Source organism: Entelurus aequoreus, linkage group LG03 (genome assembly GCF_033978785.1).
Source record: "Entelurus aequoreus isolate RoL-2023_Sb linkage group LG03, RoL_Eaeq_v1.1, whole genome shotgun sequence".
Taxonomy (NCBI): domain Eukaryota; kingdom Metazoa; phylum Chordata; class Actinopteri; order Syngnathiformes; family Syngnathidae; genus Entelurus; species Entelurus aequoreus.
The window spans coordinates 38,895,802-38,909,037 of NC_084733.1; the positions used below are offsets into that span (position 1 = coordinate 38,895,802).

Genomic DNA, 13,236 nt, shown 5'->3' on the forward strand with positions numbered 1-13,236 from the left:
ATAGTTATCAAACCATTTGTAATTTATCATTCCCAAAAGGGATATTTCCAGATCATATAAAAATTGCTAAAGTAATACCAATTTACAAAGATGGAAACAAACACCAGTACTCGAATTACAGACCAATATCACTGCTGCCACATTTCTCAAAGATCTTAGAGAATTTTTTTTCTCTCTGGTAAAATAAATGTATCAATATATATATAACATTTTAAGTAATAGTCAATATGGGGTTTGTCCCAATCACTCAACAACAACAGCAATAATTAATTTGGTAGAATGCATTTCATCTGCAATAGATAGAAAACAATATTTAGTAAGTATTTTCGTAGATCTTCAAAACGCTCGATCATAAGTTATTATTGGACAAACTGTACAAATATGGAATAAGAGGAGAGGGTCATGAGTGGGTCAAAAGTTACCTGAAGGACAGAAAACAGTTTGTGGAAGTTAACAGTTGGAAGTCTGCCTTACATAATGTTAGTTGAGTACCACAAAGACCAGTCCTTGAACCAATACCGTTCCTCATGTACGTCAATGATATTACCATGGTTTCCAAACTGTTTAAGTGTATTTTTTTCCCCGGATGACACAACCTTGTTTATTCAGAACCAAATATTACAGATGTGTTAGAGGTGGTTGAAAATGAATTAATCAAGATTAAAAGATGGTTTGATGTAAATAGATTATTATCCTTAAATACTAGTAAATCGAAATGTATGATTTCTTGCAACATGAGGAAAAAGTGTGGATGGCTCATTATATGTCGAAGGAGTTGAGATTTAAAGAACACAAGAGATCAGGTTTTTGGGTCTATGATTGATGAACATTTGTCATAGAAATCACATATAAATGATACTAAGACTAAAGTATTTAAAACTATTGCTATTTTACAGAAAGTGAAGGAATTGCTAAATCAAAAAGCATTGTATATTTTGTATAACTCGCTGATTGTTCCATATCTAACATACTGTATTGAAGTGTGGGGTAGGGCCTGTAAAACATATTTAAATCCAATCTTCCTTCTGCAGAAAATAGCTTTAAGAATCATTACTGGAAATGCATACAGGGAACCCACAAAGCCAATGTTCAAACAGTTAAAGGTATTACATTTTCATGAAATGTTGGAGTATAATATCCTAAACATGCAACAAATCTACCAAACAATATTTAAAACAGATTTGTAAAAAGAGAAGTAATTATTAATCTGAAAGGAACTGAGATCTTTAATAAATCTACATTTAGAACATTGATCATGGAAATAAGTATTTCAATCAGAGTTGTTAGTTTATGGAACATCGTGATGGTGGAATAAAACAATTTAAATCTTAAAAAAAAGTAAAAATCACGATAATGGAAAGATTTTTGTAAAATTAAAAAAATATGGCTTAGTAGTCAATTGCTGTATTTGTAAGAAAAGGGGGAAACTAATATACGTTTTTTAATTTATTTTTGCTCATTTTCATTCATAATTTATTTAAATGACGTGTTGATTGTTTTCTTTTTCTTTTTCTTTGTTTGTTTGATTTTTATGAATGAAATAAATAAATACAACCGAAGTGAACTGAATTGAATCATGTACAACATTTGAGAGTGGACTTCTACTGGCCTTCCAGGTGCTTCTCTGGCAAACACCATCAGCAGCTTCTCCATATTTTCATGGATAAATGTCTGACGCTTAGGTATCTTTCAACATCCTTGACTGCTGTTAGACTCATTCTGCTTCAGTATGATGCAGACTAGCAGTGATACGCTCCAATTGCTTTGCCAAGTGAGCTAGCGACACGGTTGGTCATGTTTTTAAAGATTATTTTCTTTAATTAGATTAATATCATTAGCTTCTTCTTCTTGGCACTGTCATTTACACTCACCAGTCGTAAGACCAGATGTTTTGGTCGGATCTCAGTGGCCTTGTGGTTAGAGTGTCCGCCCTGAGATCGGTAGGTCGTGAGTTGAAACCCCGGCCGAGTCATACGAAAGACTATAAAAATGGGACCCATTACCTCCCTGCTTGGCACTCAGCATCAAGGGTTGGAATTGGGGGTTAAATCACCAAAATGATTCCCGGGCGTGGCCACCGCTGCTGCTCACTGCTCCCCTCACCTCCCAGGGGGTGATCAAGGTTGATGGGTCAAATGCAGAGGATAATATCACCGCACCTAGTGTGTGTGTGTGACAATCATTGGTACTTTAACTTTAACTTATCTGTTCGCTGTGGCATTTGCTACACCAACCAATAGCGGGGATGTTTGTAACTCACATTTTTGCTTGTAACTTAAAGCATAACAATTAGTTGAGGGACAGCTCTTATCTGAAAACATTCTTAAGTTGAAGTACCACCCAGCACAATCATTTGCACAGTAATAAATAACTTTTTCTGTATTTTTTTCATTTACCTCTTTGTCGTCATCATCTATGTGTTTGATCTTGGTGTAGTCAACTGGCAGGTCCCAGCAGTCGGCAGCGTCCCCCATGCTGTAGCAGCGGGAGCCCAGCAGAGCCGCTTGCCTCTGGGGGGACATGGGCTCCAGAGGGGTGAGCACAGAGTCCCCCGCGCCGCTGCACAGACGCTTGCTCATACTCAGGTCCAATGTACCGTTCTCGTCAACATCCAGGCCGGGACTCTGGATGCGATGGTGATGGTGAAAGTGAGGTTGAAATGCAATTGTGTGTTGAGTTTAGGGTTTTCAGTGGGAAGATGATCGGAGGTAACACATGTAGGGATGTAAGGAAAGGGAGAAAAGAGAAAGAGAAAGAGAGAGAGAGATACTGGAATTAAATAACAGCCAAACATTTTGTATTCATAGCTGTACTAAATAATGACTGAACTGAAAAAAATACATACCGTATTTTTCGGACTATAAGTCGCAGTTTTTTTCATAGTTTGGCCGGGGGTGCGACTTATACTCAGGAGCGACTTATGTGTGAAATTATTAACACATTACCGTAAAATATCAAATAATATTATTTAGCTCGTTCACGTAAGAGACTAGACGTATAAGATTTCATGGGATTTAGCCATTAGGAGTGACAGATTGTTTGGTAAACGTATAGCATGTTCTATATGTTATAGTTATTTGAATGACTCTTACCATAATATGTTACGTTAACATACCAGGCACGTTCTCAGTTGGTTATTTATGCCTCATATAACGTACACTTATTCAGCCTGTTGTTCACTATTCTTTATTTATTTTAAATTGTCTTTCAAATGTCTATTCTTGGTGTTGGGTTTTATCAAATAAATGTCCCCAAAAAATGCGACTTATACTCCAGTGCGACTTATATATGTTTTCTTTCCTTCTTTATTATGCATTTTCGGTAGGTGCGACTTATACTCCGGTGCGGCTTATACTCCAAAAAATACGGTATATGGAAAAGCAGCTCTACTCAAACATTCTGTCCAGAATAATTGTAATAATAAAGTACTGTAGCTCCTGTACTGTATGTCCAAGTGTTCAAGGACGCGTCTCCTTTCTCACTGTCTCCCTCTTTCTTTGCAGCCTGCTGTCGAGTGTTCAGCAGCATGAATGCGCGACTGTGCATGCATGCTGCATGTCTGTGACTCTAATGTATATGGGCACTGGGGGATGGGGGTTGTGGGTCAGGGGTTGCATTTGAGAGCTGTGATGAGCAGCAATGGCTGGAACTGGACGGGCGCAAACCCCAAAATAGAAACAAAACCACGTTGTGTAGCAACACACAGTGGACCACATTGCTGGAAGTTGTGTTACTAGTCTCACCTTTCCATCTATAGACTGGTATACACAGAAGCAAAGTTATTATTTGTGCAGAAAAAAACATGTGTGCAGGTAGTTAAAACTACAGTTGTACCTCAACTTAAGAGTGTTTTGACATAAAAGCTGTCTGTCGCTTTAAGTTACAAGCAAAAATGTGAGTTACAAGCATCCCCGCCATTAGATGGCATAGCAAATGTCACAGTGAACCCCGTAAGATACGCCCCAAACTTCAGGGGCCGTACTTATCAAGCTTCTTAGAGTGCCATTTTACACTTAAGTCCTGAGAATTTGCGAAATTTAGTCCTACTCTCAAACTTAAGAATAAAAGCTTTTTATCAACGTTCTTAAGTCTAAGAATCACTCCTACTCTCCACGATATTTAAGAGACCTTCAGAGGTGTCTTAAGTGGTTAGGAGTTGCCAGCAGGGGATGGCACTGAGGCGAGAGAGACGTGCGCGAACGTTCAGGGAACGGAACAATGTTTTGTTTTGTTTTTGATGACGAGCAGCTGATCAAACGGTATCGTTTAGACAGAGCGGATATTATTTTTGTCACAGATTTAATACTTTTCCATTCCTTGTTGATTTCTGCATGTGTCTGCAGTGGGCTAGTATATATAGAGCCACCCACACCAGTTTCAAATTAGTTGCCTAATTAATGAATTGGAAAGAAATTTTATGACAGTAGCGTATGTGTGTGGCCGTGAGGTGAGTGACGTCAGTGAGTGTGTGGGCGATAGAAGAGAGGGAGCGGTAGCGTGAGTGCCGGCGGGGACTAGTTTGTTTCGTATTATTTTGCAGTTTATTGTCAAAATATACACTCCCATTGTCCACTTAAATATTTCCAAGATATTTCTTTATTCTTAGACAACGGATTCCCTTCCGTGATTGGTCATTTCTATGGACACAGAAATGACGTCACCTAAAATTCCGTTTACGGCACATAGTAATGTCGTAATTCAGCTCTGAGTGTGACACTTAAGATTCAGTCCTACACTTCGCTGAAAGTGTGAGTAAGACACTTGATAACTAACTTTTAAGTGCAGCTTTCAGCGAATAATTTATATACTCTTAAGTCAACTCTTAGCAGACTTCTTAGGAGTAATTCTAAGAAGCTTGATAAGTACGGCCCCTGGTCTTACCTGCGAGCATTTGCTTGTAGCTAGAGATAGACATAACTTTATTTTTCCAACCAGGGGAAGGAAGAAAGTGAGTGTGAAGGATAGCGCTGGGAAGAAGAAGTGGATGATGGTCATTGAATGTAATGAAATAAATAATCAAAAACGTGACGGCTTTGGAAAGAGGTCGGAGCGTATCACTGCTAGTCTGCACCATACTGAAGCCCAATGAGTCTAACGCGAGCCAACGACGTTGAAAAATACCTAAGCGTCGGACATTTATCCATGAAAATATGGAGAAGCTGCTGATGGTGTTTGCCGGAGAAGCAGCTTGAAGGAGAAACAGTAGAAGTCCACTCTCAAAGGTAAATATTACAATAATCATAAAACTATTTTCTGTTTTGGGACCAAGCACCAATTAAATTGATTTGTAATTTATTTCAATGGTAGACGTTGATTTGAGATTGTGTTTTGAGTTAAGAGCTCTGTCACAGAACCATTTAACTCATAAATTAAGGTACTACAGTAAAAGGATGTCAAAAATAACCGGGAACTTCATTATTAATCTGCAAAATGTTAACCCATTTGCAGTGCAGAATGGCTTGTATTGGATCATATTTTGCAGTTTACGTTGTGGCTGTGAAAGTGTCCATTCAATGCCCTTCATGCACTGTACTGTACATACAAAGATTATGTTTTGGGACATCTGTGTGTCCTTGCTACGATTAATTAAGTTGTGATTTCTATTTCTCTTCTCTTCTGATCCTTCACCTCTTCTTTTCCTTCACCTATTCCCCCTTTCACACGTAATAATGCTGATACTAGCTGACAGTGTCCTCTGCGTGGGTCGCAAGGCCAAAACCTCTGCGACGCACTATGGCCATCTTTGGATGGATTACAACAGAGGCAGCAAGCCTGTGTGCTCTCACCACACAAATGATCTTTGTAAATATAACTTCAGTGCATACTTGAGCACAACTGGCATGACCAAAACTATCATTATCAACACTTTTGCATGCTCTACCTTTTATTTGACTGTTTGCTTTGAACTCCAGTCGTGTCACTGTGTGCAGCAGCAGACTGACCAATGAGGTTTTTTTTGGATGATAACTTTATGTTGAAGAGGTCAAAAGTTAAATTGCTCGACTTCCTGCAACTTTTTTGACTGCTGAGAGAAATCCACTAACACAATGGTAACAATGACAATTACTGACCTCATTGGAGGAGTAGGACCACATTATCAATTTGTTGCAAATAGAATATCATTGTTTAATATATTGATTCATGTTTCCACTTATCTCATTCATGTTTCCTCCAAAATTCCAACATGTAAGCAGCTTAAATATTTATTTTTTGTGTACTGGCCATGTATCCGTATAATAAAAAATCCAATACCATTTCCTGTTAAATATTAAAGTATAATTCAAATAAAAACATGCTCATGATAAGAACAGTTATAAACATATAAAATCATTTAATGCAGCAGACAGCGTATTTGTTTTGAATATTTAAATGTTGTCATGTGGGCCATTCCATCTAATGGCTGCTATTGGTATTACCAGGAAATAAAATGTATAGTGGCACAATGAAATTAACTGTAAAAAATGTCATTATTAAGTAAAGTGTCTAGCACATTGATCTGATTAGATTGCATAAATAATAAATTTAATTTATTAAACTTAACTAATTCATTTATTAATTACCTAAAACTACCTTGAACACTAAGAAAACAGCATTACCATTACCATTACCTCCCTGCTTGGCACTCAGCATCAAAGGTTGGAATTGGGGGTTAAATCACCAAAAAAAAAAGATTCCCGGGCGCAGCCACTTCTGCTGCCCACTGCTACCCTCACCTCCCAGGGGGTGAACAAGGGGATGGGTCAAATGCAAAGGACAAATTTCACCACACGTAGTGTGTGTGTGACAATCAGTGGTACTTTAACTTTAACTTTAATTTTAATCCTTTAGAAACGCTATCTATATATTTTTTTAAATATGTGTTTTACTCCTTATACAAACTATACTCTACAATCTAAAAAAATATATAATTAAAGTTAAAATTCCCTGAACTGTCACTCAGCTCTTTTACACTAGCACATTTACAACAATCCACAAGTCACATGGTCCACAGGAAGTTGCGTCATTCAGACCTTCTATGGGTCATATGAAAGCCAAAAGTAAGTTTACAAAATTTTTTTTCCTGTTAATCTAGGAAACATTTAAACTATGACAACACAGTCCTGTTACCCAAATTACTATGTTTTGCATTGTGTTGTATTTTATGCGTGGTGGTCAAGCTAGCTCTGTTCTCAATGGGTACTTGGTGCCGTTTAGCCTTTTTCGAAGAGAAATGCCCTATGCTTGCGTTGTTTTCGAACCGTTTCAACCGCGAAAAGGATAAACGTTTCTTCAGAGTTCCTCGAGAGATGACCAAATAGAGTGGAAGGGTGCAAGATTTTACGAAACGACGAGAAAATCATGCATCTCACACTACAGTCCAATGGGAGCTGAGTCGAAGAATGCATGAGTTTGCAGTGATCACTCTGTTAAAGGTTTGTTTGATATACTTTTAATGTTTATTATTTACCAAGTCAGTATTATCTTGATATTATTTGTATTTTTTAAGACACATTTTGGCAACAAATGTTTTGAAACGCACCAACTCAGCAAGTCTAAATAAAAGACATCAAATGTGAGCAAATTTTTTATAAAGTAAGGGGTCTATTCCATTGCTTATTTGGATTTTTTGCTCAGATCTGCTTTTTGCAGGAATATATAGGCCCCTTGTGTATTGTTCAACAGCCATCTTAGCCTGGTTGACCACCACTGGTTTTCACTTCGGGGAAGAAATCACTTGTCAGAATACAAGCAATACAGTGGAACCTCGATTTACAAACTTTTCGATTTATGAACCGCAGACCAAATAGACATTACGCTTTGTCTCAGTGTATGCCTTGTATCATCCACCCATTGTGTGCCTGTATCTCAGCCATTTTGTGCCCGGCAGCACATCCATTGTAGGCAGGCTGATCAATTTTCTCATAATTTTTGTGCTTTTTCATATTTTTTTTGTGTGCCTTTTTACAGCATTTTTCTAGTTTTGCTGGCTCAATATAAATTCAAAGAAAGCAATGGCCAAGCGACGTGTAATTTGAAACATTCAGGAACTATCCACAGCGTTGTCGACACTGCCTCTCCCTCCTCCTCCTCCTCATATCCGCTGCGCGCAAAGATTAACCAACAAGGAAAAGTGGATTTTGTTTGCATTCCTAAGCTTTGTAGCGAGCCGGCTGTTAAAGTTAAGGAGTTTTGTGATATCAAACTGTGAGTGCACCACTGCGTTAATGACAGTGTGTGTGCGTGTCGGTAGGCTGCTGAAAATGAGGACAATTCAGCTAGATGTTGTTGTTTTGGCTTTGTTATTAAATAGAACGTTGATCCATCACCCTCTTGTAATGTTTGTCACTGTATAGTGCTTCGTATTCTGTATAGATTTTTCGTAAAATATGGACATTTGTCGATGCTGCAACCCATTATTCATGTTTATATTGTTTTTTACGGATACATTGGCTTCATTATATAAACTTTTCTATTTACAAAACCTGGTCAAAAACCAATTAAGAGGTTCGTCTGTATTTCATGTAAAGTATTTTTGATGTTTCTCAGCTAAACCCAACTCCTGTTACGGGTTGGCAACTTTTGTACAAAAATAAGCCTGAAAAGGTTCAATAAATAATTAAAATGTATTATCAGACATAAATGTAAGCTTATTTTAGGAATGTTACAGCAAGCAAATGACACAGATTGGATGGAATGGCCCATGTGATACATCACTGAAATTCAAATACATCTTTTTAAATGAAGGCAATGCATCGCTGGTGTAAATCAGCTGAGCGATAAAGAACAAGGACTAAAACGACAAGGAAGCAAGAATAGATTAGTGTATGTGTGAAAGTGCCTTGATGCTCAGAGAGGAGAATGTTTGCCAGGAGCAGAGGTGCTGAGATGAAAGAGGATGAGGAGTAGAGAGGGGGGTGAAAAAGCCCTGTGAAGTCTCCTGTCTTCCCTTCCTGCCCCGGAAGCATTGTGCCTGTCTCGCCCTAACGTAGGGCAGACAATGAAATGATTTAGGAAGTCCTGACTGCTTCAGGCGTTTGTTCCTGCCAACTTTATTCTGTTCTACTTTTCTTTGGAAGTACGTCACTTCCCTCTTCTCCTTCTTTGCACTGCATCCTGCTCTCACTCCCTCGATTCTGCACTGTGCAGGAACCGCCGTCATAAGAAAAAAAAGAAGAAAAACCCCTCCATCGCTCACTTTCTTTGTTATAAATTCCATCACAGACTATGCCATCAACATTAGCATCAAGCCAGCATGAGTCTGCTGCTGTTCGCTCACTCCTCTCCTTTTTTGCGCCTCCATTTTCCCGTTTAGCATCTTGGTGAAGATCAGTGTGCCGTGAGATACAGTCTGGTGTGCCGTGGTAGATTATCTAATTTCACCTATTTGGGTTAAAAATATTTTTTGCAAACAAGTAATTTTAGTCTGCAAATTATGTGTTGTTGTTAAGTGTCTAGAGCTCGGCAGAGTGACCATGTAATACCCTTCCATATCAGTAGGTGGCAGCATGTAGCTAATTGCTTTGTAAATGTCGGAAACAGCGGGAGGCAGCGTGCAGGTAAGAAGGTGTCTAATGCTTAAACCAAAAAAAAAAAAAAGGCGAGTGCCCCTAAGAAAAGGCATTGAAGCTTAGGGAAGGCTATGCAGAACGAAACTAAAACTGAACTGGCTACAAAGTAAACAAAAACAGAACGCTGGACGACAGCAAAGACTTACGGTGGAGCAAAGACGGCGTCCACAAAGTACATCCGAACATGTCATGACAATCAACAATGTCCGCACAAAGAAAGATAAAAACAACTGAAATATTCTTGATTGTTAAAACAAAGTAGATGCGGGAAATATCGCTCAAAGGAAGACATGAAACTGCAACAGGAAAATACCAAAAAAAGAGAAAAAGCCACCAAAAATAGGAGCGCAAGACAAGAACTAAAACACTACACACAGGAAAACAGAAAAAACTCAAAACAAGTCACGGCGTGATGTGACAGGTGGTGACAGCACACCTACTTTGAGACAATAGTATATATCTGTATCATGAATCAATTTAAGTGGACCCCGATTTAAACAAGTTGAAAAACGTATTCGGGTGTTACCATTTAGTGGTCAATTGTACGGAATATGTACTTCACTGTGCAACCGACTAATAAAAGTCTCAATCAGTCAATCAATCAATCAATCAATCAATCAATCAGCTATATTGATGCATGGTTGGTTATGGTTTAAATTCATATCCAACAATTGCGACAACGACTTTTTACTGTCAACTGAGTTTCGTTTTTTAATGATTTATGCTGGTGGTGTGCCTCCGGATTTTTTCCAACGCAAAAAATGTGCTTTGGCACAAAAAAAGGTTGAAAAACACTAGTGTAGATAATACAGGAACAGCGTCACCTTATCTCCTCAGAAATGACACACTGGGCTCATGCCGTGTCAAGCGATGCTCGGTCCTGCTCCTATCTGATTCCTGCAGACTAGAAAAAAACTGCCCTGCTGAGCCCCGAGTGTAAGACACAGCATTGGATCTTTGATGGAAAGTGTGTGTGTGTGTGTGTGTGTGTGTGTGTGTCTATCTGGACTGTATAAGTGAAGTCTCCCTATCTTTGTCAGGTTTCTCAGCCAGTACTTGTCTAATGACAGAAACATAGAGATTATCTATTGCTGGACACGACTGTGATTACTACATGAAGCTGGAGCAAATCCTCATATCAGGAGACATTTTTGACGTCCCTTCAGAATCTCATCTGATTTCTTGTATTAGTCCACAGTAGTATGACAACATGCAGGTGGTAATGACTCAACCCAGGGAGTGTAGTTTAGAGCAGTGTTTTTGAACCACTGTGCCGCGGCACACTAGTGTGCCGTGAGATACAGTCTGGTGTGCTGTGGGAGATTATGTAATTTCACCTAATTGAGTTAAAACTATTTTTTGCAAACCAGTAATTATAGTCTGCAAATGTGCCGTTGTTGAGTGTCTGTGCCGTGTAGAGCTCGGCAGAGTAACCATGTATTACTCTTCCATATCAGTAGGTGGCAGCAGGTAGCTAATTGCTTTGTAGATGTCGGGAACCTGGTTTGTCGTGGTCACAATATGCGGGAGGCAGCGTGCAGGTAAAAAGGTATCTAACACTTAAACCAAAAATAAACAAAAGGCGAGTGCCCCTAAGAAAATGCATTGAAGCTTAGGGAAGGCTATGCAAAACGAAACTAAAACTGAACTGGCTGCAAAGTAAACAAAAACAGAATGCTGGACGACAGCAAAGACTTACAGGGTGTGGAGCAGACGGCGTCCCCAAAGTACATCCGTACATGACATGACAATCAACAATGTTCCCATAAAGAAGGATAGCGTCCGCACAATTTAAATAGTCTTAATTTGCGAAAACAAAGCCGGTGCGGGGAACAGCGCTTAAGGAAGACATGAAACTGCTACAGAAAAAATACCAACAAAAGAGGAAAAGCTACCAAAATAGAAGCGCAAGACAAGAACTAAAACACTACACACAGGAAAACACCAAATAAACCTAAATAAGTCACGGTGTGATGTGACAGGTGGTGACAGTACACCTACTTTGAGACAAGAGCTATATTGATGCATGCTTGGTTATGGTTTGAATTCATATCAAATACTTGCGAGAACAACATTTTATCGTCAATATTGGCTACCGAGTTTCATTTTTTTATGTGTTCTGCTGGTGGTGTGCCTCAGAATTTTTCCAATTAAAAAAAATGTGCCTTGGCTCAGAAAAGGTTGAAAAACACTGGATTAGAGCACGTGACCAATCAATCAATCAATCAATGTTTATTTACATAGCCCTAAATCACAAGTGTCTCAAAGGGCTGCACAAGCCACAACGACACCCTCGGTACAGAGCCCACACACGGGCAAGGAAAACTCACCCCAGTGGGACGTCAATGTGAATGACTATGAGAAACCTTGGAGAGGACCGCATATGTGGGTATGACAACAGGAGTCGGAAGTCCGCCTACATCATACACTTTTTAATTTTTTTACCGGAACTACATCTACGTTATATCCGGTAGCCATCTTTGTAGTGACGTCAAACTTCGCATGACCCCCTCAAGGGAGGGCAGTTGCACCGATGGATGGCGCCGTCTTGCCAATATTAATGCATACGGTGCTTACGGAACGTATTCACAGAGCTTTACTTTTTCCACATTTTGTTAAGTTACAACCTCGTTTCAAAATGTGATAAATTAGTGGTTGTCCTCAAAATTCTACGGCCCATAATAACAATGTGAAAATGTTTTTTTTTTGTTTTTTTTAATTTTGAAAAATAAAACATTTTAAAAATCACATGTAAGTACTCATATCCTTTGCTCAATACATTGTTGATGCACCTTTGCCAGCAATTACAGCCTCAAGACTTTTTGAATACAATGCCACAAACTTGGCACACCTATCTTAGGGCAGTTTCGCCCATTCCTCTTTGCAGCACCTCTCAAGCTCCAAGTGTTGGTTTTCATTCAAGACGTCTCTGTACATTGCTGCATTCATATTTCCCTCTATCCTGACTAGTCTCTCGGTTCCTGCTGCTGAAAAACATCCCCACAGCATGATGATGCCACCACCATGCTTCACTGTAGGGATGGTATTGGCTTGGTAATGAACGGTGCCCTCCAAACATGACGCTTGGCATTCACGCCAAATAGTTCAATCTTTGTCTCATTGATTGATTGATTGAGACTTTTATTAGTAGGTTGCACAGTGAAGTACATATTCCGTACAATTGACCACTAAATGGTAACACCCGAATAAGTTTTTCAACTTGTTTAAGTCGGGGTCCAGACCAAAGAATTGGGTTTCTCATGGTCTGAGAGTCTTACAGGTGCATTTTGGCAAACTTTTTACTGAGAAATGGTTTCTGTCTGGTAACTCTACCTACAGGCCTGATTGGTGGATTGCTGCAGAGATGGTTGTCCTTCTGGAAGGTTCTCCTCTCTCCACAGAGGAATGATGTAGCTCTGACAGAGTGACCATTGGCTTCTTGGTCATCTCCCTGACTAGACTAAGATGAATGCAGCAATGTACCGAGACATCCTGGATGACAACCAACGCTTCCCACCCAACCTGATGCAAAACGGCTCTAAGATAGGTCGGGTGGCGTGGCTCTCTCTTAGAGATAGGGTAAGAAGCTCTGTCAATTGGGAGGAGCTCATAGTAAAGCCGCTGCTCCTCCACATCGAGGGGGGCCAGATGAGGTAGTTCCGTGGTCAGAACCACGCTTCTTTGGAGA

At 39.4% G+C, this 13,236-nt stretch overlaps 1 protein-coding gene across 1 annotated transcript in view; it reads right to left on the reverse strand.

Annotated features, from left to right (window-relative positions):
* The window catches only part of myt1lb (myelin transcription factor 1-like, b), a 348,050-nt gene that overhangs the window by 30,268 nt on the left and 304,546 nt on the right, over positions 1 to 13,236 (reverse strand). The window contains exon 12 of the mRNA XM_062041789.1: positions 2,397 to 2,624. Within this exon, the coding sequence (XP_061897773.1) occupies positions 2,397 to 2,624 (228 nt within the window). The remainder of the gene's footprint in view (positions 1 to 2,396; positions 2,625 to 13,236) is intronic.